The sequence below is a fragment of the Somniosus microcephalus genome, unplaced genomic scaffold (genome assembly GCF_052327205.1).
Source record: "Somniosus microcephalus isolate GS21.2 unplaced genomic scaffold, FLI_Smic_1.0 scaffold2, whole genome shotgun sequence".
NCBI classification, from domain to species: domain Eukaryota; kingdom Metazoa; phylum Chordata; class Chondrichthyes; order Squaliformes; family Somniosidae; genus Somniosus; species Somniosus microcephalus.
In genome coordinates, this window is record NW_028225189.1 from 1,507,388 (window position 1) to 1,534,458 (window position 27,071).

At 48.0% G+C, this 27,071-nt stretch overlaps 1 protein-coding gene and 1 pseudogene across 1 annotated transcript; both read right to left on the reverse strand.

The window, feature by feature from the left end:
- Positions 1-20,513, reverse strand: part of LOC147084075 (uncharacterized) — a 42,216-nt pseudogene extending 21,703 nt beyond the window's left edge.
- On the reverse strand, positions 67-1,263 carry LOC147084077 (histone H1-like). The gene has a single exon (XM_085979902.1). It carries the CDS (start codon positions 943-945, stop codon positions 229-231), a length of 717 nt encoding a protein of 238 aa, XP_085836028.1. The 5' UTR covers positions 946-1,263; the 3' UTR covers positions 67-228.
- Positions 20,514-27,071: the final 6,558 nt, after the last annotated feature.

Genomic DNA, 27,071 nt, shown 5'->3' on the forward strand with positions numbered 1-27,071 from the left:
TTTGGGTTCAGATGTTTACAAGTTGTTGTTAGATCCATGTGTTAATGGAGACACGGAATGCAGGAGTTGATTTAACAAGTGTTTACTGAACAAAGTCTGGAGGTGAACTAACTACACAAGACGCTATACAGGCTTATATACCCGAGTGGTTACTACTGGTACTACAGTATACAGGGGCTTCAAAAACATAGTTCCTCTTAAAAGGTACATACACTACAGTTGTCCTTTTTATTTTCTTTTGCTCGCTGCTTTCTGAGACTTTGCTGATTTGGGCTTGGCCTTGGGTTTTTCCACCTTCTTGGCCGCCTTCACCTTTCTGCCTGTGGCCTTCTTGGGGCTCTTGGGCTTCTTCACCACCACCTTCTTCCCAGCCGCCGCTTTCGCTGTCTTTTTAGACGTTGCTGCCTTCTTGGTGATTGTTTTCTTGGCTGCTGGTTTCTTGGCTGGAGATTTCTTGGCTGCTGGTTTCTTGGCTGGAGATTTCTTGGCTGCTGGTTTCTTGGCTGGAGATTTCTTGGCTGCTGGTTTCTTGGCTGGAGATTTCTTGGCTGCCGGTTTCTTTACTGCAGATTTCTTGGCTGCTGGTTTCTTCACCTTCTTTCCCTCTTTCCGCTGGGATTCCTTCTTAGCAAGCCTGAAGGAACCCGTGGCGCCCGTGCCCTTGTTCTGCTCCAGGGAGCCGTTTCCCACTTTCATCTTGATACTTAACCTGATCTGGGACCGGAGCTTCAGCACGTCGACGCCGTTGGCAGCCAGAGCCTTCTTTATCGCAACCAGGGACATCCCCTTGCGATCGCTGCCACTCGCCACAACCTTGAGTTTCTGTTCGCCCAACGTGGGACCGGCTGGCTTGGAGTGGGGAGCCGCCTTCTTCTTCTTGCTGGGAGCCTTGGTTTGAGCGGCGGCGGCAGGAGGAGCCATTTTGGCGGCTGCAGTCTCGGTCATGTCGGCGACTCTGTAGAAAATCTCTCTGACAGTCAGAGCTGGGTCAGAAATGAAACGAGAGGCGGCGGCACAGAGCAACTTAAAGGCAGCGAGCGGACGGGGCGGAGACACCCTGCTGTCAGCTCCCGGCCCCTCCAGCCTCTCTCTGTTTCTCTCTCCTCATTAACTCTCCGATTACAATTAAACTCGGGCACTCCACATTCCCAGATTGGTCTCTTTCTGTCTCGAAGACCGGGATGTTTGCTGTCGAGAAAGTTTCATCAGAATTCAAGACAGCAATTTCGATTTAAAACCGTTTCTTTGCTGCACTGATCGCGCTCTCTCACCCGATCGCGGACATGTTCACTGTTTTTCGACTGAAATTTGAAATCAACTAAAACTTCACATTTAATTCCCACATCAGGGGGGAGCAGGGCGATCCTATGACAGGGAAATCTTTGAATTTTACACAAGAGGGTCTCTGAAATCCGGCGATGAGAGCGGGCACACAAACACAGTGACATTAGTCTAACCCGCCCGCCCCTTTAACACACTCTCGCTGACATAATGTTCACTCTGCTCATTCACAGCACAATCTGTTCCCAGATTTACAGTTCACAGGACAGGTTTTCCTCTCCGCTCGGCCTGTGCTGCCGATTCTCGGGGTTAGTTGGAGTTTCCCAGCTCAGTCAGTGTTAAACACTCTGAGGCCGGCGCTCCTCACAGTGTCTGTTCCCCAGATTCAGGGGCAGGAGCCAATCACAGCTCTGGCTGTGTTCACCCATATCTGGTTTGAAGGTATTATATTGTTCGCAGGCAGGAATAAGTTTGATTTATATGAAAATAGAAATGATGATCTCACCGCCTCTCTCTGTCTCTCTCTCCCCAAAACTGAGGAACAGAACAGAGCAACTGGTGTCCTGTGCATTCCATTCTCAACACACAGAGACAGCAACCAGAGAGAGAGAGACTGTATCAGTCTGAATGGTCGTACTCTGAGCCAAGCGGTCCACGCAGTCTGTTACCGAGATTTAGGGTCAGGAACATGTCACAGTTTGGCTGTGTGGATCCTAGCCTGCTTTTAGATGATAGTATTATTCACAGAAATAGTGAAACATTCTGTTCACCACATATGCCTTGAACTTGGTTTCAATAGAGCGAAAACTGAGAGGTTCAGCATCGATCCAGATATAACAGGCAGGGCTGGGGGATAGAGGGACTGGGGATTGATCCTGTACACAAGGCACAGAGAAAGACACAGGGGGTGACAGTCACACAGGCCCGGGAACTTGTCTGGTATCTGTCGCCTACTCACCCACCGGAGACAGGCAGAGACTGATTAAACTCCCCGCTCAGCAGCAGTTCAGTGTCAGAGATTGACAGAACCTGTTCCTCTCCATCCTTCCATACAGTATGGGGAAACAAATCGCTCTGAGGGACAGGATTCGCATCACTCTCACACTCACCGGCAGCAACTGACGTGTGTCCAGGGTTGCTTTCCCCTCTCCTAATATCTCCTTATCTGTCTCGGTGACAATGTTTCTTTGATAACGCTCCTTTCAAGCTCATTGGGACGATTTATTCATTTAAATGTGCTATATAAGTTCAAAGTGTTTTTTTTGCTGTTGCTTCTTTTAATTTGCGTCAGGAGAGAGGTCTGAGCATGCGTGATAAACACTTGCCTGCTCCTCCCCCTCTCTCCACACTGTTTAAAGCGACAGGAAGGATCCTGCAAGCTCCCCTCCCCAAGCTCTGCCAGCAGGGGCCGTTTCCTCTGTGCTCGGCTGAAGATCGCTGACCACATCAGGGAGTGGAGATAGCACGGGCCCGAGTAAGGGAACAAACAGCAGCCTCCTCACAGCAGCACATCGCACTAGGACTGTGTCCGCAGATGGGCTTTGTGTCGGGTAAGTTCAGCGGCAGTCGGGGCTGTTTGTACGAGACAGATTGAAGCAGGAAATATTTCCGGAACATGGAGTGAGTGGGGGAAGGGAGAGGCCATTCTCGGGCTGTGTGTGTACAGTGTAAGGTAACATAGGAAGTAAATCACCTCGCTGCAGTCATCAGCGAACATCCCCATTTCTGACCTCTTGTTAGAGGGAAGGTCGTTGATGAAGCAGCTGAAGATGGTTGGGCCTAGGACACTGCCCTGAGGAACTCCTGCAGCGATGTCTTGGGGCTGAGATGATTGACCTTCAATCACCACAGCCAATCTTCCTTTGTGCTAGGTATGACTCCAGCCAGTGGAGGTTCCTCCCCGCCCCCCCCCCAACCGATTCCCATTGACTTCAGTTTTACTAGGGCTCCTTGATGCCACAGTTAGTCAAATGCAGCCTTGATGCCGAGGGCAGTCACTCTCACCTCCCCTCACCTCCCCTTCACCTGACGAAGGAGCAGCGCTCCGAAAGCTTGTGATTTCAAATAAAACTGTTGGACTATAACCTGGTGTTGTGTGACTTCTTACATTTGCCCCTCACCTCTGGTATTCAGCTCCTTTGTCCATGTTTGGACCAAGGCTGTAATGAGGTTGGGAGCCGAACTGTCTTGGCGGAACCCAAACTGGGCATCATTGAGCAGGTTATTGGTGAGTAAGTGCTGCTTGATAGCACTGTCGATGAGACCTTCTATCACTTTGCTGATCATTGAGGGTAGACTGATGGGGCGGTAATTGGCCAGGTTAGATTTGTCCTGCTTTTTGTGGACAGGACATACCTGGGCAGTTTTCCACATTGTCGGATAGATGCCAGCGTTGTAGCTGTACTGGAACAGCTTGGCTAGAGGCGCGGCTAGTTGTCAGGTGTTTGCTGTATCCAGTATGCTCAACCCTTTCTTGAAATCAGGTGGAGTGAATGGAATGGGCTGGTGGAACAGGCTGGAGGGGCTGAATGGCCTCCTCCTGACAATATGTTCCGATGTAGTCCTCCCACCACTGGGAGCGATAGTGATGCGTTCGTGCGACATCGCTCTCCCGCGCAGGTGCAATACCACTCCCTTTCTCTCTCCCGCGCAGGCGCTGTGACGCAGACTTGCACTCCCGCGCAGGCGCAGTGCCGCTCCTTGCACTCCGGCGCAGGCGCAGTGCCGCTCCCTTACTCTTTCCCGTGCAGGCGCAGTGCCGCTCCCTTTCTCTCTTCCACGCAGGCGCAGTGCCGCTCCTTGCACTCCGGCGCAGGCACAGTTCCACTCCCTTACGCACTCCCGCGCAGGCGCAGTGCCGCTCCCTTTTTCTTTCTCTCTCTCTCTCGCAGGCGCAGTGGCGCTCCCTTGCTCTCTCTATCTCTCTCTCTCTCCCGCGCAGGCGCAGTGCCGCTCCCCTGCCCTCCTGTGCAGGCGCAGTGCCGCTCCCTTTCTCTCTTCCATGCAGGCGCAGTGCCGCTCCTTGCACTCCGGCGCAGGCACAGTTCCGCTCCCTTACGCACTCCCGCGCAGGCGCAGTGCCGCGCCCTTGCTCTCTCTATCTCTCTCTCCCGCGCAGGCGCAGTGCCGCTCCCCTGCCCTCCTGTGCAGGCGCAGTGCCGCTCCCTTTCTCGCCCTCCGGCACAGGCGCAGTGCCGTCCCTTTCTCTCTCTCTCTCTCTCTCTCTCCCGCGCAGGCGCAGTGCTGCTCCCCTGCTGATCATGGGTTTGCTGTGTGCTGGGCCGGTCAGAAACAGGCTTGTTGCCCGGGTTACAGGGCCTGTTCTGTGACTGAGGGAACTCGGCTCCATTCAGCACCCGGCCCGACAACGGCTGCTCAGCCCTGAGTTTAGATCACAGCGAGGGAGGGTCACAGGGTCACCGCTCCGGGCAGTAACTCCGCACAGAAAATGGCGCATTTCCGCCCAGAGCAGTGAGAATGGGGGAGTCTCAGGAGGCCGGAAATTTAGTGAGGAAAATCTCCAAACTAAGCACACAGCCCCGCAACTGGGGATCTGAGGAAAATCTCCAAATTAAACACAGCCCCGCAACTGGGGATCTAAGGAAAATCTCCAAACTAAACACACAGCCCCGCAACTGGGGATCTGAGGAAAATCTCCAAACTAAACACACAGCCCCGCAACTGGGGATCTAAGGAAAATCTCCAAACTAAACACACAGCCCCGCAACTGGGGATCTGAGGAAAATCTCCAAACTACACACACAGCCCCGCAACTGGGGATCTGAGGAAAATCCCCAAACTAAACACACAGCCCCGCAACTGGGGATCTGAGGAAAATCTCCAAACTAAACACACAGCCCCGCAACTGGGGATCTGAGGAAAATCTCCAAACTAAACACACAGCCCCGCAACTGGGGATCTGAGGAAAATCTCCAAACTAAACACACAGCCCCGCAACTGGGGATCTGAGGAAAATCTCCAAACTAAACACACAGCCCCGCAACTGGGGATCTGAGGAAAATCTCCAAACTAAACACACAGCCCCGCAACTGGGGATCTGAGGAAAATCTTCAAACTAAACACACAGCCCCGCAACTGGGGATCTGAGGAAAATCTCCAAACTAAACACACAGCCCCGCAACTGGGGATCTGAGGAAAATCTCCAAACTAAACACACAGCCCCGCAACTGGGGATCTGAGGAAAATCTCCAAACTAAATACACAGCCCCGCAACTGGGGATCTGAGGAAAATCTCCAAACTAAACAAACAGCCCCGCAACTGGGGATCTGAGGAAAGGCACAAAATCAAACAAATACTCGGCCTTGAAATTGAATTATTAGTAAGCTGATTAAAAGTCTACATTATATTATTTCACGTTTTCAATATTGTTCTTATTTTCTGCTTTGCCACAATTAGATGTCCCGGTGAGAGATGGTGTGATTGAGGAAGGTGCTCAGCTCGAAGTAAACAGGGATTGTAGACTGAGGAACAACAGCAGGTGAACCAGCACAGGATTGTGAGAGCACCAACCGGAGAGAACCCTTCCGATTCAAAGAGCTTCCAGAGATCGACTGTGGAACAAGGTCAAAGAGAATGTCCCATTGACTCAGATACACACTGGTCCTGGTGATGGACTGGGGAGAAAGGTCAGAGAGAGTCCCATTGACTCAGATACAAACTGGTCCTGGAGATGGACTGGGGAGAAAGGTCAGAGAGAGTCCCATTGACTCAGATACACACTGGTCCTGGAGATGGACTGGGGAGAAAGGTCAGAGATTCCCATTGACTCAGATACACAGTGGTCCTGGAGATGGACTGGGGAGAAAGGTCAGAGAGAGTCCCATTGACTCAGATACACACTGGTCCGGGAGATGGACTGGGGAGAAAGGTCAGAGAGAGTCCCATTGACTCAGATACACACTGGTCCGGGAGATGGACTGGGGAGAAAGGTCAGAGAGAGTCCCATTGGCTCAGATACACACTGGTCCTGGAGATGCACTAGGGGGAAAGGTCAGAGAGAGTCCCATTGACTCAGATACACACTGGTCCTGGAGATGGACTGGGGAGAAAGGTCAGAGAGAGTCCCATTGACTCAGATACACACTAGTCCTGGAGATGGACTGGGGAGAAAGGTCAGAGAGAGTCCCATTGACTCAGATACACACTAGTCCTGGAGATGGACTGGGGAGAAAGGTCAGAGAGAGTCCCATTGACTCAGATACACACTGGTCCTGGAGATGCACTGGGGGGAAAGGTCAGAGAGAGTCCCATTGACTCAGATACACACTGGTCCTGGAGATGGACTGGGGTGAAAGGTCAGAGAGAGTCCCATTGACTCAGATACACACTGGTCCTGGAGATGGACTGGGGAGAAAGGTCAGAGAGAGTCCCATTGACTCAGATACACACTGGTCCTGGAGATGGACTGGGGTGAAAGGTCAGAGAGAGTCCCATTGACTCAGATACACACTGGTCCTGGAGATGGACTGGGGAGAAAGGTCAGAGAGAGTCCCATTGACTCAGATACACACTGGTCCTGGAGATGGACTGTGGAGAAAGGTCAGAGAGAGTCCCATTGACTCAGATACACACTGGTCCTGGAGATGGACTGGGGTGAAAGGTCAGAGAGAGTCCCAATGACTCAGATACAAACTGGTCCTGGAGATGGACTGGGGAGAAAGGTCAGAGAGAGTCCCATTGACTCAGATACACACTGGTCCTGGAGATGGACTGGGGAGAAAGGTCAGAGAGAGCCCCATTGACTCAGATACACACTGGTCCTGGAGATGGACTGGGGACCCATTGACTCAGATACACACTGGTCCTGGAGATGGACTGGGGAGAAAGGTCAGAGGGAGTCCCATTGACTCAGATACACACCGGTCCTGGAGATGGACTGGGGAGAAAGGTCAGAGAGAGTCCCAATGACTCAGATACACACTGGTCCTGGAGATGGACGCTCCCGCACTCGCCCCCTGACCCTCCCGCACTCGCCCCCTGACCCTCCCGCACTCGCCCCCTGACCCTCCCGCACTCGCCCCCTGACCCTCCCGCACTCGCCCCCTGACCCTCCCGCACTCGCCCCCTGACCCTCCCGCACTCGCCCCCTGACCCTCCCGCACACGCCCCGACCCTCCCGCACGCGCCCCCTGACCCTCCCGCACGCGCCCCCTGACCCTCCCGCACGCGCCCCCTGACCCCCCCGCACGCGCCCCCTGACCCCCCCGCACGCGCCCCCTGACCCCCCCGCACGCGCCCCCTGACCCCCCCGCACGCGCCCCCTGACCCCCCCGCACTCGCCCCCTGACCCCCCCGCACGCGCCCCCTGACCCCCCCGCACGCGCCCCCTGACCCCCCCGCATGCGCCCCCTGACCCTCCCGCACTCGCCCTGATGGGGCTCTTCTCAAGTACACCATGCGGTGCAATAAAACACCCCCAGAATCAAGGCCCTGCTCCTGGGGAAGGTGATCAGGCCCCAGGAACCAGTACAAGTGAATAAAGTCAGGGTCAAGACCCTGCTCCTGGGGAAGGTGATCAGGCCCCAGGAACCAGTACAAGTGAAGCGACTCCTTCTCCCGGAGACTTATTAAACGTGAATACGCCAAGAGTTGACCAAAAATCAGGTTAGTAATATTAATCAAGGAGTCAATTTCTGCTATAAGGAGGGATGATACCTTAGCAGGTTCCTCTAATGAGGCCATATGGGTAGAACTTAAAAACAAAAAGGGGGCAAGCACTTTGCTGGGAGTGTACTATAGGCCCCCATACAGTAAGGGGGAGATAGAGGAACAGATATGTCGGCAAATCTCAGAGAAGTGTAGAAATAATAGGGTAATAATTGTTGGGGATTTCAACTTCCCCAATATTAACTGGGATAGTCAGAGTGTGAAAGGCTTAGAGGGTGTGGAATTCTTAAAGTGCATCCAGGAGAACTTTTTCAGCCAACATGTAGAAAGTCCTACAAGAGAGGGGCGGTACTGGACCTAATTCGAGGGAATGTAGCAGGGCACGTGGTAGAAGGGTTAGTAGGAGAGCATTTTGGTGACAGTGACCATAATTCGGTGAGATTTAAAGTAGTTATGGAAAAGGACAAAGATGGACTGGAAATAAAGGATCTAAATTGGGGGAAGGCCAATTTTAATATGATAAGGCAGGATCTGGCCAAAGTGGACTGGGATCAACTACTTGTAGGAAAATCCACATCAGAGCAGTGGGCGTCTTTCAGAAAGGAAATAGAGAGAGTACAACGCCAACATGTTCCTGTAAAGGTCAAGGGTGGGACCAACAAGCCCAGGGAACCCTGGATGTCAAGGGACATACAAGAATGGATTAGGAAAAAAAGGGGGGCTTTTGGCAGATACAAAGGACTAAAAACACTGGAAGCCCTAGAGGAGTATAGAAAGTGCAGGGGGGTACTTAAAAAAGAAATTAGGAGAACGAAGAGGGGTCATGAAAAAACACTGGCAGGCAAAATAAAGGAAAATCCCAAGGTGTTTTATTAGTATATTAAGGGCAAGAGGATAACCAGGGAAAGAGTAGAGCCCATTAGGGACCAAAGTGGCAATCTGTGTGTAGAGCCAGAAGATGAAGGTGAGGTTTTAAATTAATATTTTGCATCTGTGTTCACTATGGAGAACGACGATGCAGGCATAGAAATCAGGCAGGGGGGATTGTGATATACTTGTACAAATTAGTATTGAGAGGGAGGAGGTACTAGTGGTTTTAGCAGGCTTAAAAGTGGATAAACCCCCAGGCCCAGACGAGATGTATCCCAGGCTGCTGTGTGAGGCAAGGGAGGAGATTGCAGAGGCTCTGACACAAATTTTCAGAACCTCTCTGGCCATAGTGGAGGTGCCGGAGGACTGGAGGACAGCTAACGTAGTACCATTATTCAACAAGGGTAGTAGGGATAAACCAGGGAATTACAGGCCAGTGAGCCTAACATCAGTGGTAGGGAAATTATTGGAAAAAATTCTGAGGGACAGAATTAGTCTCCACCTGGAGAGGCAAGGATTAATCAAGGATAGTCAGCATGGCTTTGTCAGGGGGAGATCATGTCTAACCAATTTGATTGAATTTTGAGAGGGGGTGACTAGGTGTGTGGATGAGGGTAGTGCAGTTGATGTAGTCTACATGGACTTTAGTAAGGCTATTGACAAAGTCCCACATGGGAGATTGGTCAAGAAGGTAAGAACCCATGGGATCCAGGGCAATTTGGCACATTGGATCCAAAATTGGCTTAGTGGCAGGAGGTAGAGGGTGATGGTTGAAGGTTGTTTTTGTGACTGGAAGCCTGTGTCCAGTGGTGTACCGCAGGGATCGGTGCTGGGTCCTTTGCTGTTTGTCGTGTACATTAATGATTTAGATATGAATGTAGGCGGTATGATCAGTAAGTTCGCAGATGACACAAAAATTGGTGGAGTGGTAAATAGCAAGGAGAGAAGCCTCAGGCTACAGGACGATATAGACGGGTTGGTCAGATGGGCAGAACAGTGGCAAATGGAATTTAACCCTGAAAAGTGTGAGGTGATGCATTTTGGGAGGACTAACAAGGCAAGGGAATACACAATGAATGGTAGGACCCTAGGAAGGACAGAGGATCAGAGGGACCTTGGTGTGCATGTACATAGATCCCTGAAGGCAGCAGGACAGGTGGATAAGGTGGTTAAAAAGGCATATGGGATACTTGGTTTCAATAGCCGAGGCATAGAATATAAGAGCAGGGAGGTTATGATGGAGCTGTACAAAATGCTAGTTAGGCCACAGCTGGAGTACTGTGTGCAGTTCTGGTAGCCACAATATAGGAAGGATGCGATTGCATTGGAGAGGGTGCAGAGGAGATTCACCAGGATGTTACCTGGGCTGGAGCGCTTCAGATATGAAGAGAGACTGGACAGGCTGGGGTTGTTTTCGTTAGAGCAGAGAAGGCTGAGGGGGGACCTGATTGAGGTGTACAAAATTATGAGGGTTATAGATAGGGGAGATAGAAAGGAACTTTTTCCCTTAGTAGAGGGGTCAATAACCAGGGGGCATAGTTTCAAAGTAAGGGGCAGGAGGTTTCGAGGGGATTTGAGGAAAAACTTTTTCACCCAGAGGGTGGTTGGAATCTGGAACTCACTGCCTGAAAGGGTGGTAGAGGCAGGAACCCTCACAACATTCAAGAAGCATTTAGATGAGCTCTTGAAATGCCATAGCATACAAGGCTATGGACCAAGTGCTGGAAAATGGGATTAGAATAGTCAGGGCTTGATGGACGGCGCAGACACGATGGGCCGAAGGGCCTCTTTCTGTGCTGTATAACTCTATCGGCTGAAAATTCAGTAGCCTTAGTGCCTCATTTGAGGCGCTAGAGGGCCTTGCGCCGGAGTTATGGCCAGTAGTGAAATTCCCTGGGGCCCTAAATCGGCGTTGCTCCGGTAGCGCTGCGCCGGCACCGATGACGTCATCGGTGTGCGCAGCGTCCCGGTTGCCGTGGTAACCCGCCCGAACTCCGAAATTGAGTTGCGGCCGCCTCGCCCGTGGCAGCTGCAACCAGCGTTTTGTCAGAGGTGCCTTACTGCAGTTAGCGCCGGCGCCTGCCCGCAGCTCCCTCCCCGGACTTCTCTCCCACCCCCCCCCGGAACAGATGCAAGCCCGGCACTTGTCCGAGGTGCCGGGCTCATTTTTAAGCAGATTTGCGCGGGCCGCGGCCGGGTGCAGGCAGCTCCTCCTTAACGGAAGGAGGAGGCCTGCACTTCCCCAGCCTGCCGCACCGCATCGGGTGCCGCAGCGCCGGAATTCCGGCGCGAAACGGCAGTTAGCGCCCTTTTCCAGGCGCTAAGACCCTTCAGTAGCGCCGGCAGCCGTTTGGGCGCGGCGCCACTGAATTTTTGGCGCGCGCAGGGGACTTTGCGCCTGCACTAATTTCCGGCGCTAAAGCCCTGGCTAAGCCAAAACCCAATTTTTAGCCCTATGACTCTAACTCTGAGCCGAAGTTCCTCGAGCTGCAGACACTTCTGGTCACCACACTTTAGGAAGGATGTGAAGGCCCTTGAGAGGGTGCAGAGGAGATTTACCAGAATGGTTCCGGGGATGGGGGATCTTAGCTCCAAGGACAGGTTGGAGAAGCTGGATTTGTTTTCATTAGGGCAAAGGAGGTTGTGGTGTGATTTGACAGAGGTGTACAAGATTATGATGGGTTTGGATAGGCTAGACGGTGAAAGGCTGTTCCCACTAGTTGATGGTACAAGGACTAGGGGACACAGAATTAAGCTTTTGGTCAAGAGATACAGGGGGGATGTGAGGAAAAACTTTTTTACGCAGCGAGTGATGAGGACCTGGAACTCGCTGCCGACGGAAGTGGTGGAAGCGGAGACACTCAATGTTTTCAAGGGGAGACTGGATCAGCACTTGAGGGAAATAAACTTGCAGGGCTACGGGGATAGAGCGGGGGAGTGGGACTGACTGGATTGTATACAGAGAGCTGGCACGGACTCGATGGGCCGAATGGCCTCCTTCTGTGCCTCTATGACTCTATGTGGTTGCTGTGGATCACACTGGGGTCCACCAGCTCCCACATGCTACAGCTGCAACACATCACCTGCCCGGCCATCTCTATTGTATTTTATTTAACTAATTAGGTTTTCAAGTTTTGAAATACCCAATTGTCTATTAATAGTTTTTAATCTAGGTAATAATCTTGTTTAATTTATAACATTTAGCTATATGCTTTAGGTCTTTACTGTAACTTAGCCCACAGTCCTAATTAAACCCGAGTTGTTTATATTTTTTCACGTATCAAGCAGCACCTCTTACCCCCACCTCATCGAATTCGCTCACTCACCCAATTCCCGAGTTAAGCACTCTGTAGAAGCAGCACTCCGTAGAACTGGACTCCATGCTACTTACCTCCCAAACATTTCTCCTTCCACACTCAAAAGGCCGATGAATTTCAGGTCCTGATGAATGGAGTGACTCTCTGAGATCTCGATGTGAAGTTTGGTTTGAGTTTCCCCGTCTGTCAATCCTGCCCTTCTCACAGCCTGTGAAAGGAGTTTCCAAAAGCCATCACTGAGAGTCCAGGACAGAAATTGACAACATTCTCCCCCAGCAACAATTCTCTTGTCCTCACCCAATCACGTTCCCTTAGCAACAAGGTATTGAAACTTCTTTTATACATTCTCGCAAAATATTACACACAGGTGTCTTCAACCAATCTCGCTCCCCAGCAACAACTCCCCGGTCCTCACAGGATACTAGATTGGTAACATAAAATGATATGGAACCTTCCAGAACTTTGGGCACTTTTTAATGGTTAATTACAAAACGGGCAGTTTTGCAGCTACCAATTACTGTAACTCATCAATACACACAATTCTGATTCATCGACTTTGCATTATAGAATAGTAGAATTACATTAATACATCCAAAGGGCTTCCAGCAAATAGTTTGCAGAAGGCTGCACCACTGAATAAATATGAAATATTTAGTGTTTCCCACATTCAATAACTGTTCATTTTATTTTGCCTCATTTGAACACATTAATCTGACTGGCTGAAGGGCACTGATGTAATTTGATTGGAGGCCTTCTATCAATTATCTTGCCTACCCTCAATCTGGCAAGAAACTACTTAAAAATGTCGACTATTCCTCAATTCAATTAATGTCAAGCACAATGGTTTTAATGGGAACAGACACAAACAGTTAATTCCTGCCTCTTGCCCACCACAACAGCACTTAGACACACTATGGGGAATCCTCATGGGGCAAAGATGGAAGCTTTGTGAATTTAACACAAAATGAGGGCAGCGAATGTTGTAAAGCCTAAGGGGGAATTACAGGTTGTGTCCCGAGCTGAGCCGCCCCCGCTTAAGCTGAGTTTGTTTGTCTTGTTTCTTATTTACAAGTTCACTTCTTACAATACATTCTTTAATTCTTTATGTTGCTGCTTTAAGCTGTATAATTTTCACCCTAACAGATATGTACTTGAAGTGCCGTAACCTACAAGGCTGCGGACCAAGTGCTGGAAAGGGGGATTAGGGAGGATAGCTCTTTGTCGGCCGGCACGGACAAGATGGGCCGAATGGCCTCCTTCTGTGCTGTAAATTTCTATGATTCTATGATTCATTGATCATCCCATTCCCAAGCTGACTCTGTGTTAACACCTCAGACGAGCCGTCCCACGTAGAGTGACTCCCTCAACCTGTTCTCCCGGTTACAGAACCAGTTTGTCTCTCTCAGGAATGCCCAAGGCTCTGTTGTCTGGGCACCAACTCACTCGTGACCTCACATGTTGCCAACAAGTCTGCTGCCTGAGCAGTTTGCAGTGTTATTAGGTCTGTGGGTCTCTTAGCAACCACCTCCCTTATCGAGGCAAAGGGCCCAACTCCTGACTTTGGCTGTTATCATTCCAAACTTCAGCATTCTCTGTCTTTTAGCTTCAATCTGTCTGTGTCCACCCAGTGACAACACTGAGCCCCTCCCTCCAACCACTGACACTCGCCCTCTTGCTGAGAAAGAAAGACTTGCATTTATATAGCGCCTTTCACAACATCAGGATGTTCCAGAGCGCTTTACAGCCAATGAAGATCTTCTGAAGTATAGTCACTGTTGTAATGTAGGAAACGCAGCAGCCAATTGGTGCACAGCAAGCTCCCACAAACAGCAATGTGACAATGACCAGATAATCTATTTCAGTGATGTTGATTGAGGGATAAATATTGGCCCCAGGACACCGGGGAGAACTCCCCTGCTCTTCTTCAATGTAGTGCCATGGGATCTTTTACATCCACCTGAAAGAGCAGACGGGGCCTCGGTTTAACATCTCATCCGAAAGACGGCACCTCTGACAGCGCAGCACTCTCAGTACTGGAGTGTCAGCCTAGATTTTTATGCTCAAGTCTCTGGACTGGGACTTGAACCCACGACCTTCTGACTCAGAGGTGAGAGTGCTGCCCACTGAGCTAAAGTGCCTGGAGCTAAGCCAGCTGGGATACTTGACATAGGATTACATCAGATATACGGCACAGAAACAGGCCATTCGGCCCAACCAGTCCATGCCGGTGTTTATGCTCCACTCGAGCCTCCTCCCGTCTTTCCTCATCTAAATCTATCAGCATAACCCTCTATTCCCTTCTCCCTCATATGCTTGTCTAGCCTCCCCTTAAATGCATCGATACTATTCGCTTCAACCACTCCCTGTGGCAGCGAGTTCCACATTCTCACCACTCTCTGGGTAAAGAAGTTTCTTCTCAATTCCCTATTGGATTTCTTGGTGACTATCTTATATTGAGGCCTCTGGTTATGCTCTTCCCCACAAGTGGAAACATTCTCTCTGTATCCACTCTATCAACATTTTTCATAATTTTAAAGACCTCTATTAGGTCACCCCTCAGCCTTGTTTTCAAGAGAAAAGAGACCCAGCCTGTTCATCCTTTCCTGATATGTATACCCTCGCATTTCTGGTATCATCCTTGTAAATCTTCTCTGCACCCTCTCCAGTGCCTCTATATCCTTTTTATAATATGGCGACCAGAACTGTACGCAGTACTCTAAGTGTGGTCTAACCAAGGTTCGATACAGGTTTAGCATAACTTCACTACTTTTCAATTCTATCCCTCTAGAAATAAACCCTAGTGCTTGGTTTGCTTTTTTTATGGCCTTGCTAACCTGTGTCGCAACTTTTAGTGATTTGTGTATTTGTACTCCGAGATCCCTTTGTTCCTCTACCCCACCTAGACTCGCACCCTCCCAGTGATAAGTGACCTCCCCATTCTTCCGACCAAAATGTAATACCTCACATTTATCTGTTCAGCCTTGGTCACTCTGCAAAAACTCTGAAATGTTTCATAATGAAATCAGGGAGTCAAAAAGCTCAGGTGAGGCAGTTTAAAAAGACAGTCCCTGACCAGAGATTGCTGGATGCTGACACTCGGAGCTCACGAGGATAGAATGTCCCATTCCCCAGGCACGGACATCCAGCACCTCGATCACAGCAACAATTCACAAAATAACGGCAATATAACTTGGAACAGAGACGGTTAAGTGGAGCTATGGTCGAGGTGCTCAAAATTATGAGGGGTTTTGATCGAGCAAACAGGGAGAAGCTATTGTCACTGGCAGGAGGGTCGGTAACGAGAGGACAGATTTCAGTTCATTGGCAAAAGAATCTAGAGAGGAAATGAGAAGACTTTTTTTAGCCAGTGAATTGTGATGATCTGGAATGCACTGCCTGAATGGGAGGTGGAAGCAGATTCAATAGTAACTTTCAAAAGGGAATTGGATATATACTAAAAGCAGAAATTTGCAGAGGTGTGGGGAAATAGCAGGGCAGTGGGACTAATTGCATCGCTCTTTCAGAGAGCTGGCACCAGCATGATGGGCCGAAAGGCATCCTACTGTGCTCTATGATTCTATAACATCAGCTTCTCTCTGCTCACTGGTACTGAGAGAACAGGGAATAATCTTTAAATCCAGCCCAGTTATTGGGGGCTCTTAACATTAACAAGCCCCAGTTGCCTGAATTAACATGGTTCAGTCCTGGATGTGATTAAAGGCATCGGATACAGTGGAATCGACCCACCGCAGTCACAATGTGGACACGCTGGTGTGTCAGCGGGTGGGATACACCAGGGAATCCCTTTCCACACACTGAGGTTGACAAATGAGCGGGAGTCCCAGGGTTTCGGACACCAGATAATCAAGCTCACAAGAACACAAATTGTCTCTCCAGGCTTTATTAAGAGCGCTGCATAACACAGATCAGGTGATAATGCCCTCAATCTGGAGAATAGAAGTACAGTGGATTCACGCGCGATCTTAAGAACATAAGAAATAGGAGCAGGAGTAGGCCAATCGGCCCCTTGAGCCTGCTCCACCATTCAATAAGATCATGGCTGATCTGATCCTAACCGCCAATCTACTATCACAGAACCATCTCCTGAATCTAACAGAATTAGGAGCAGGATCAGGCTACATGGCCCCTGGGCCCGCTCCGCTACCCACAGGGCCATGACCGATCCGAACCTAGACTCATGTCCAAATTCCTGCCCCCTCCCCATAACCCTTTACTTCTAGGAAACTGTCTATTTCTGTTTTAAATTTATGTAATGATGTAGCTTCTACAGCTTTTTGGGGCAGCATATTCCATGGACCTACCACCCTCTGAGTGAAGTAGTTCCTCCTCATCTCAGTTTTGAAAGAGCAGCCCCTTATTCTAAGACTATGCCCCCTAGTTCTAGTTTCACCCATCATCGGGAACATCCTCCCCGCATCCACCCGATCCAACCCCTTCACAATCTTATATGTTTCAATAAGATCGCCTCTCATCCTTCTGAACTCCAATGAGTAGAGTCCCAATCGACTCAACCTCTCCTCATATGTCCATCCCCTCATCCCCGGGATTAACCGAGTGAACCACCTTTGTACTGACTCGCGAGCAAGTATGTATTTTCTTAAGTATGGACACCAAAACTGTATGCAGTATTCCAGGTGCGGTCTCACCAATACCTTGTACAACTGAAGCAATACCTCCCTATTTTTATATTCTATCCCCCTAGCAATGAAAGCCAACATTCCATTGGCCTTCTTAATCACTTGCTGCACCTGCATACTAACCTTTTGAGTTTCGTGCACCAGGACCCCCAGATCCCTTTGTACTTCAGTACTTTCCAGTTTCTTGCCATTAAGATAATAACTTGCTCTACGATTTTTCCTGCCAAAGTGCATAACCTCACACTTTCCAGTATTGTATTCCATCTGCCAAATCTCTGCCCACTTACTTAGCCTGTCTATGTCCCCTTGCAGGTTTTTTATGTCCTCCTCACTCACTACTTTCCCTCCCATCTTAGTATCATCTGCAAACTTTGATATGTTACACTCAGTCCCCTCCTCCAATTCGTTAATATAGATTGTAAAGAGTTGGGGACCCAGCACTGAACCCTGTGGAACACCACTAGTTACTGATTGCCAGTCCGAGAATGAACCATTTATCCCAACTCTCTGCCTTCTGTTAGATAGCCAATCCTCTATCCATGCCAGAATATTACCCCCAATCCCGTGATTTTTTATCTTAAGCAATAATCTTTTGTGTGGCACCTTGTCAAATGCCTTTTGGAAGTCTAAATACACTACGTCCACTGGTTCCCCTTTATCCACCCTATATGTTACTTCCTCAAAGAACTCCAGCAAATTTGTCAAACATGACTTCCCCTTCATAAAACCATGCTGACTTTGTCCTATTAAATTATGATTATCCAAATGTCCTGTTACTGTCTCCTTAATAATGGACTCCAATATTTTACCTACCACAGATGTTAGGCTATAGTTTCCAGTCTTCCGTCTACTGCCCTTTTTAAATAAGGGCGTTACATTAGCAGTTTTCCAGTCTGCCGGGACCTTTGCAGAGTCCAGGGAGTTTTGGAAAATTATTACCAATGCATCCACAATCCCTACCGCCACTTCCCTCAAGACCCTAGGATGTAAGCCATCAGGTCCAGGTGATTTATCCGCCTTGAGTCCCATTATTTTACCGAGTACCACTTCCTTAGTGATTTTGATCGTGTTTAGCTCCTCCCCCCCTATAGCCCCCTGTTTGTCCAGTGTTGGGATATTCTTAGTGTCTTCTACTGTAAAGACTGATACAAAATATTCATTCAGTGTTTTTGCCATCTCCATATTTCCCACCATTAATTCCCCGGTCTCATCCTCTAAGGGGCCAACATTTACTTTAGCCACCCTTTTTCTTTTTATATAACTATAAAGACTCTTACTATCTGTTTTTATATTTTTTGCTAATTTACTTTCATAATCTATCTTCCCTTTCTTAATCAATGTTTGTTATTTTTTGCTGTCTTTTAAAGTTTTCTCAATCCTCGATCCTCCCACTAGATTTGGCTACCTTATATGCCCTTGTTTTTAGTCGAATGCTATCCTTAATTTCCTTACTTATCCATGGATGGCTGTCTTTTCTTTTACACCCTTTTCTTCTCAGTGGAATATATATTTTTTGGAAGTTGTAAAATAACTCCTTAAATGTACACCACTGATCATGTATCGTCTTACCCTTTAATCTATTTTCCCAATCCACTCTACTCAATTCCGCTCTCATACCTTCATAGTCTCCTTTATTCAAGCTTAGCACGCTTGTTTGAGATCCAACCTTCTCACCCTCTAATTGAATATGGAATTCAACCATGTTATGGTCACTCATTCCAAGGGGATCCTTTACTAGGACATTTTCTAGGTCCTTTACTAGGACCTTCTCGAGTCTGTTCCAACTGACAATGGCTTAAGTGGCCTGTTCTTATACACAAGCTTGGTTACCGCTCAGGAAATGAGATTGTTTGGACCCGTCTGTTGACTGCCTCCTGAACTCCTGCTAATTCAGGGAATTTAGTCCATCTGTGACCAGACTATAACCACAAGACCGTCGGGTTATCACAACTATACGGTCCGTGAGGTTATTATTAGATTCAAACCCAGACGTTGTGCCTTCACTTGTCTGGCACTTCATCCCATAACACGGGTACAGGGGCTCAGTAATGTTTCATCCATCAGAAAAAGACAAAGTACAACAACATACTGGTCAGCTTAACAGAATCTCATCATATTTAAGGGGCCATCAATATAAAATAGTCTCTGACAGATCAAGTAGGGAATTCAGGAGAAATGTCTTTACCTAGAGAGTGGTGAGAATGGGGAACTCGCTACCACAGGGAGTAGTTGAGGTGAACAGCACAGATGGATTTATGGGGAAGCCCCACAAGGGAGAAAGGAATGGGAGGATGTGTTGATCGGGTTAATTGAAGTAGGGTGGGTGTGGGGCATAAACACTGGCATGGACCAGTTGGGCCGAATGGCCTGTTTCTGTGTTGTACATTCTGTGTAACACCATGAACAGTCAAACAAAGGGAATCATCAGCACAACAGTCTTAAAGATTAAACAGCAGTCCAAGAATTTCGAAAACATTCATCCATTCCATGTTCATGTCGCCCCAGCTACAGAACAGTGTGAACTCGTTGGTGTCTCAGCAGGTGGGATGACTGAGTGAATCCCTTCCCACACACAGAGCAGGTGAAAGGCCTTTCATTAGTGTGAACTCGCTGGTGTGTCAGCAGGTGGGATGAATGAGTGAATCCCTTCCCACACACAGAGCAGGTGAACGGCCTCTCCCCAGTGTGAACTCGCTGGTGTGTCAGCAGGTGGGATGACTGAGTGAATCCCTTCCCACACACAGAGCAGGTGAAAGGCCTCTCCCCAGTGTGAACTCGCTGGTGTGTCAGCAGGTGGGATAACTGAGTGAATCCCTTCCCACACACAGAGCAGGTGAACGACCTCTCCCCAGTGTGAACTCGCTGGTGTGTCAGCAGGTGGGATGACTGAGTGAATCCCTTCCCACACACAGAGCAGGTGAAAGGCCTTTCATTAGTGTGACCTCGCTGGTGTCTCAGCAGGTGGGATGACTGAGTGAATCCCTTCCCACACACAGAGCAGGTGAACGGCCTCTCCCCAGTGTGAACTCGCTGGTGTGGCAGCAGGTGGGATGACTGAGTGAATCCCTTCCCACACACAGAGCAGGTGAAAGGCCGCTCCCCGGTGTGAACTTGTTGGTGTTCTAGCAGTGTTGAGGACCGAGTGAATCCCTGCCCACACACGGAGCAGGTGAACAGTCGCTCCCCAGTGTGAACTCGCTGGTGTGCCGTCAAATGTCCAGAGCGTTTAAAGCTCTTCCCACAGTCAGAACATTTAAATAGTCTCTCATCAGTGTGAGCTCGCTGGTGTTCTTTCAGATCCCCAGAGCTTTTAAAGCTCTTCCCACAGTCAGAACACTTAAATGGTCTCTCATCAGTGTGAACTTGCTGGTGTCTCAGCAGATTGAATGACCGAGTGAATCCCATCCCACACACGCAGCAGGTGAATGGCCTCTTTCCTGCTCTCTCCAGCTGGTGTCCCTTCAGCTTCTGGGAGATTTTAAAGCTTTTCCCACAGTCAGAATGTTTCACCAGCCTCTCCCCAGTGTGAACTCGCTGGTGTGCCAGCAGATTCGAGGACCGAGTGAATTCCTTCCCACACACTGAGCAGGTGAACATAATCTCTCCTGCTCTCTCCAGCTGGTGCCTGTTCAGGTCCTGGGACCTTTTAAATCTCTTCCCACACTCAGAACATTTAAAAGGTCTCTCATTAGTGTGAACAAGCTGGTGTGCCAGCAGATTGGAGGAGCGACTGAATCAGGTCCTGGTGAATCGAGTGACTGTCTGATCTTGAAGTGATGTTTGGTCTGAGCTTCCTGTCTGTAAATGCTCCACTTCTAAAACCCTGTAAAAGAAGTGTAGAAAGGGGTAAGAGGGAGAATGTTACCTCATGTCCCCCTTTCCCAGCCCAGGGGCAGTGAAGCTGATTTTCAGGCCCCAGCTGCTGCACAGGTTACATACGAACATACGAATTAGGAGCAGGAGTCGGCCACTCGGCCCCTCGAGCCTGCTCCGCCATTCAATAAGATCATGGCTGATCTGATTACTCCACATTCCCGCCTACCCCCGATAACCTTTCACCCCCTTGCTTATCAAGAATCTATCTACCTCTGCCTTAAAAATATTCAAAGACTCTGCTTCCACCAGCCTCTGAGGAAGAGAGTTCGAAATACTCACGACCCTCTGAGAAAAGATTTCTCCTCATCTCTGTCTTAAATGGGCAACCCCTTATTTTTAAACAGTGACCCCTAGTTCTAGATTCTCCCACAAGAGGAAACATCCTCTCCACATCCACCCTGTCCAGACCCCTCAGGATCTTTATATGTTTCAATCAAGTCACCTCTTACTCTTCTAAACTCCAGCGGATACAAGCCTAGCCTGTCCAACCTTTCCTCATAAGACAACCCGCCCATTCCAGGTATTAGTCTAGTAAACCTTCTCTGAACTGCTTCCAACGCATTTACATCCTTCATTAAATAAGGCGACCAATACTGTACACAGTGCTCCAGATGTGATCTCACCAATGCCCTGTAGAACTGAAGCATAACCTCCCTACCTTTGTATTCAGTTTCCCTCGCAATAAACAATAACATTCTATTAGCTTTCCTGATTACTTGTTGTACCTGAATACTAACCTTTTGCGATTCATGCATTAGGATACCCAGATCCCTCTGCATCTCAGAGCTCTGCAATCTCTCACCATTTAGATAATATGCTTCTTTTTAATTCTTCCTGCCAAAATGGACAACTTCACATTTTCCCCACATTATACTCCATTTGCCAGATCTTTACCCACTCACTTAACTGATCTATATCCCTTTGTAGCCTCCTCATGTCCTCTTCACAATTTACTTTCCTACCTATCTTTGTGTCATCAGCAAATTTAGCAACCATGCCTTCGGTCCCTTCATCCAAGTCATTTATATAAATTGTAAAAAGTTGAGGTCCCAGCACTGATCTCTGTGGCACACCACTCGTTACATCTTGCCAACCAGAAAATGACCCATTTATGCCTACTCTCTGTTTCCTATTAGCTAGCCAATCTTCTATCCATGCCAACATGTTACCCCATACAACATGAGCTTTTATTTTCCGCAATAGTCTTTGATGTGGCACCTTATCAAATGCCTTCTGGAAATCTAAGTACAGTACATCCATCGGTTCCCCTTTATCCACAGCACATGTTACTTCCTCAAAGAACTCCAATAAATTGGTTAAACATGATTTCCCTTTCACAAAACCATGTTGACTCTGCCTGATTACCTTGAACTTTTCCAAGTGCCCTGCTATAACGTTTTTAATAATAGCTTCTAACATCTTCCCTGTGACAGATGTTAAGCTAACTGGCCTGTAGTTTCCTGCTTTCTGTCTCCCTCCCTTTGAGTAAAGGAGTTACATTCACTATTTTCCAATCTAATGGAACCTTCCCCAAATCACGGGAATTTTGGAAAATTAAAACCAATGCATCAACTATCTCACTAGCCACTTCTTTTAAGACCCTAGGATGAAGTCCATCAGGACCTGGGGACTTGTCAGCCCACAGCTCCAACAATTTGCTCAGTACCACTTCCCTGGTGATTGTAATTTTCTTGAGTTCCTCCCTCCCTTCCATTTCCTGATTTACAGTTATTTCTGGGATGTTACTTGAATCCTCTATAGTGAAGACCGATGCAAAATACCTGTTCAATTCAACTGCCATCTCCTTATTTTCCATTATTAATTCCCCAGTCTCACTTTCTATAGGACCAATGCTCACTTTGTTAACTCTTTTCTTTTTAAAATATCTATAGAAACTCTTACTATCAGTGTTTATATTTCTAGCTAGCTTTCTCTGGTACTCTCATTTTTCTCTCCTTATTAATCTTTTAGTCATTCTTTGCTGTTTTTTATATTCTGTCCAATCTTCTGACCTGCCAGCCATCTTTGCACAATTATATGCTTTTGCTTTAAGTTTGATACTATCTTTAACTTCTTTAGTTAACCACAGATGGTGGGTCCTCCTCTTGGAATTTTTCTTTCTCGTTGGAATGTATCTATTCTGTGTATTCTGAAATATCCCCTTAAATGTCTGCCACTGCGATTCTATTGACCTATCCCTTAACCTAATTTGCCTGTTCACTTTAGCTAGCTCTGCTTTCATGCCCTCTTAATTGCCCTTATTTAAGTTTAAAATACTAGTCTTGGACCCATTCTTCTCTCCCTCAAACTGAATGTAAAATTCAATCATATTATGATCGCTGCTACCTAGGGGTGCCTTCACTATGAGGTCATTAATTAATCCTATCTCACTGCACAATACCAGGTCTAGTATAGCCTGCTCTCTGGTTGGCTCCAGAACGTGCTGTTCTAAGAAACTATCCCGAAAACATTCTATGAACTCCTCATCTAGGTTACCTTTGCCCATCTGATTTTTCCCGTTTATATGTAGATTAAAATCCCCCATGATTATTGCCATACCTTTCTGACAAGCTCCCATTATTTCTTCCTTTATACTCCATCCTACCGTGTGGTTACTGTCAGGGGGCCTGTACACCACTCCCACAAGTGACTTCTTGCCTTTATCATTTCTCATCTTAACACGTTGGTGCAGCAAGCAATTAGGAAAGCAAATGGTACGTTAGTCTTTATTACAAAAGGATTGTAGGGACTGAAGGCGGATAAATCCTCCGGACCTGATGGCCTACATCCTAGGGTCTTGAGAGAAGTGGCGGTAGGGATTGTGGATGCATTGGTGATTATTTTCCAGAACTCCCTGGACTCAGGAAAGGTCCCGGCAGATTGGAAAACTGCTAATGTAACACCCTTATTTAAGAAGGGAAGTAGACAAAAAGCTGGAAACTATAGACCAGTTAGCCTAACATCTGTGGTTGGCAAAATGTTGGAGTCCATTATTAAGGAAACAGTAACAGAGCATTTGGATAAGCATAATTTAATAGGACAGAGTCAGCATGGTTTTATGAAGGGGAAGTCATGTTTGACAAATTTGCTTGAATTCTTTGAGGGTGTAACATACAGGGTGGATAAAGGGGAACCAGTGGATGTGGTGTATTTGGACTTCCAAAAGGCATTTGACAAGGTTCCACACAAAAGATTACTGATCAAGATAAGAAATCACGGGATTGGGGGTAATATACTGGCATGGGTGGAAGATTGGCTATCTAACAGATAACAAAGAGTTGGGATAAATGGTTCATTCTCGGGCTGGCAATCAGTAACTAGTGGTGTTCCGCAGGGGTCAGTGCTGGGACCCCAACTCTTTACAATCTATATTAACGATTTGGAGGAAGGGACCGAGTGCAACATATCCAAGTTTGCCGACAATACAAAGATGGGAGGGAAAGCAATGAGTGAGGATGAGATAAAAAACCTGCAAAAGGACATAGACAGGCTAAGTGAGTGGGCAGAGATTTGGCAGATGCAACATAATGTTGGAAAGTGTGAGGTTATGCACTTTGGCAGAAAAAATCAAAGAGCAAGTTATTATCTAAATGGAGAGAAACTGCAAAGTGCTACAGTACAAAGGGATCTGGGGGTCCTGGTGCATGAAACACAAAAAGTTAGTATGCAGGTGCAGCAGGTGATCAGGAAGGCCAATGGAATCTTGGCTTTTATTGCAAGGGGGATGGAGTATAAAAACAGGGAGGTCTTGCTGCAGTTATACAGGGTATTGGTGAGGCCACACCTGGAATACTGCGTGCAGTTTTGGTTTCCATATTTAAGAAAAGATATACTTGCTCTCGAGGTGGTTCAGAGAAGGTTCACTCGGTTGATTCCGGAGATGAGGGGGTTGACGTATGAGGAAAGGTTGAGTAGGTTGGGACTCTACTCATTGGAGTTCAGAAGAATGAGAGGCGATCTTATCGAAACATATAAGATTGTGAGGGGGCTTGATCGGGTGGATGCGGGGAGGATGTTTCCACTGATGGGTGAGATTAGAACTAGGGGGCATAATCTAAGAATAAGGGGCTGCCCTTTCAAAACTGAGATGAGGAGAAACTTCTTCACTAAGGAGGGTAGTAAATCTATGGAATTTGCTACCCCAGAGAGCTGTGGAAGCTGCAAAATTAAATAAATTTAAAATGGAGATAGACAGTTTCCTAGCAGATAAGGGAATTAGGGGTTACGGGGAGAAGGCAGGGAAGTGGACGTGAGTCTCGATTCGGATCAGCCATAATCTTATTGAATGGCGGAGCAGGCCCGAGGGGCCGTATGGCCTACTCCTGCTCCTACTTCTTATGATTGGAGTATAAGAGTAAAGTCTTACTGCAATTATATAGGGCCTTGGTGAGACCACACCTGGAGTATTGTGTACAGTTTTGGTCTCCTTACCTAAGGAAGGATATACTTGCCTCAGAGGGAGTGCAACAAAGGTTCACCAGACTGATTCCTGGGATGGGGGGATTGTCCTGTGAGGAGAGATTGAGGAGACTGGGCCTATATTCCCAGGAATTTTGAAGAATGAGAGGTGATCTCATTGAAACATCTACAATTCTTACAGGGCTTGACAGGGTAGATGCTGAGAGACTGTTTCCCCTGGCTGGGGAGTCTAGAACCAGGGGTCACAGTCTCAGAATAAGGGGTCGGCCATTTAGGACTGAGATGAGGAGACATTTCTTCATTCAGAGGGTGGTGAATCTTTGGAATTCTCTGCCCCAGAGGGCTGTGGAGGCTCAGTCATTGAGTATAATCAAGGCTGAGATCGATAGATTTTGGGACTCATGGGGAATCAAGGGATTTGGGGATCGGGCGGGAAGGTGGAGATGAGGTAGAAGATCAGCCATGATCTTATTGAATGGCGGAGCAGGCTCGAAGGGCCGAATGGCCTGCTCCTGCTCCTATTTCTTATGTTCTTAAGAAAGCTATTTGCTATAGCCTGCTGCACCACGACAAATACACAGAGGATTTCAGTTACGTGGAGAGACTGGAGAAGCTGGGATTGTTCTCCTTGGAGCAGAGAAGGTGCAGCGGAGATTTAATAGAGGTGTTCAAAACATGAAGGGTTTTGATAGAGTAAATAGGAGCATGGGAACAGGAGGAGGCCATTCAGCCCCTCCAGCCTGTTCCACCATTCAATGAGATCATGGCTGATCTGTGTCTTAACTCCACCCACCTGCCTTGGCTCCATATCCCTTTGCTCCCTCGTCTAGCAAAAATCTATGGCTCTCGGATTTAAAATGATTAATTGAGCTGGCATCGACTGCTTTCTGCGGGAGAGGGTTCCACACTTCTACCACCCTTTGTGTGAAGAAGTGTTTCCCAACTTCTCTCCTGAATGGCCTGGCTCTGATTTTAAGGTGATGTCCCCTTGTCCTCGACTCCCCCACCGGCAGAAAAAGTTTCTCTCTATCTACTCTACCAATTCCTTTCAAAATCCTAAAATCCTCAATCACTCCTTAACCTTCTAGATTCCAGGGAACACAAGCCTAGTTTATGTAATCTCTCCCTCATAATCTAACCCTTGGAGCCCGGGTAACATTCTGGTGAATCTGTGCTGCATTCCTTCCAAGGCCAGTATATCCTTTCTGAGGTGCGGTGCCCAGAACTGTACACAGTGCTCCAGGGAGTTCCTGAGAGTTAATGTGCGTAGGTCCCTGAAGGTGGCGGGACATATTGAGAGAGTGGTTAACAAAGCATATGGGATCTTGGGCTTCATAAATAGAGGTATTGAGTACAAAAGTAGAGAAGTTATGCTGAACCTTTATAAAGCGCTGGTTAGGCCACAACTGGAGTATTGCGTCCAGTTCTGGTCACCACACTTTAGGAAGGATGTGAAGGCCCTTGAGAGGGTGCAGAGGAGATTTACCAGAATGGTTCCGGGGATGGGGGATCTTAGCTACAAGGACAGGTTGGAGAAGCTGGATTTGCTTTCATTAGAGCAAAGGAGGTTGAGGGGTGATTTGACAGAGGTGTACAAGATTATGACAGGTGTGGATGGGCTAGACGGGGAAAGGCTGTTCCCACTAGTTGATGGTACAAGGACTAGGGGACACAGATTTAAGGTTTTGGGCAAGAGATACAGGGGGGAAGTGAGGGAAAACTTTTTTACGCAGCGAGTGATGAGGACCTGGAACTCGCTGCCGACAGAAGTGGTGGAAGCGGAGACACTCAATGTTTTCAAGGGGAGACTGGATAGGCACTTGAGGGAAATAAACTTGCAGGGCTACGGGGATAGAGCGGGGGAGTGGGACTGACTGGATTGTTCTACAGAGAGCCAGCATGGACTCGATGGGCCTGTTAGAACCGGGTTTTCCTGGTCCTCGTCTTGAGTTCCGTAGTACGAAGAATGATTTCAGGCTCGAGGGTTCGGAGAGTTAAAACAACATTTTATTACTTCCAACT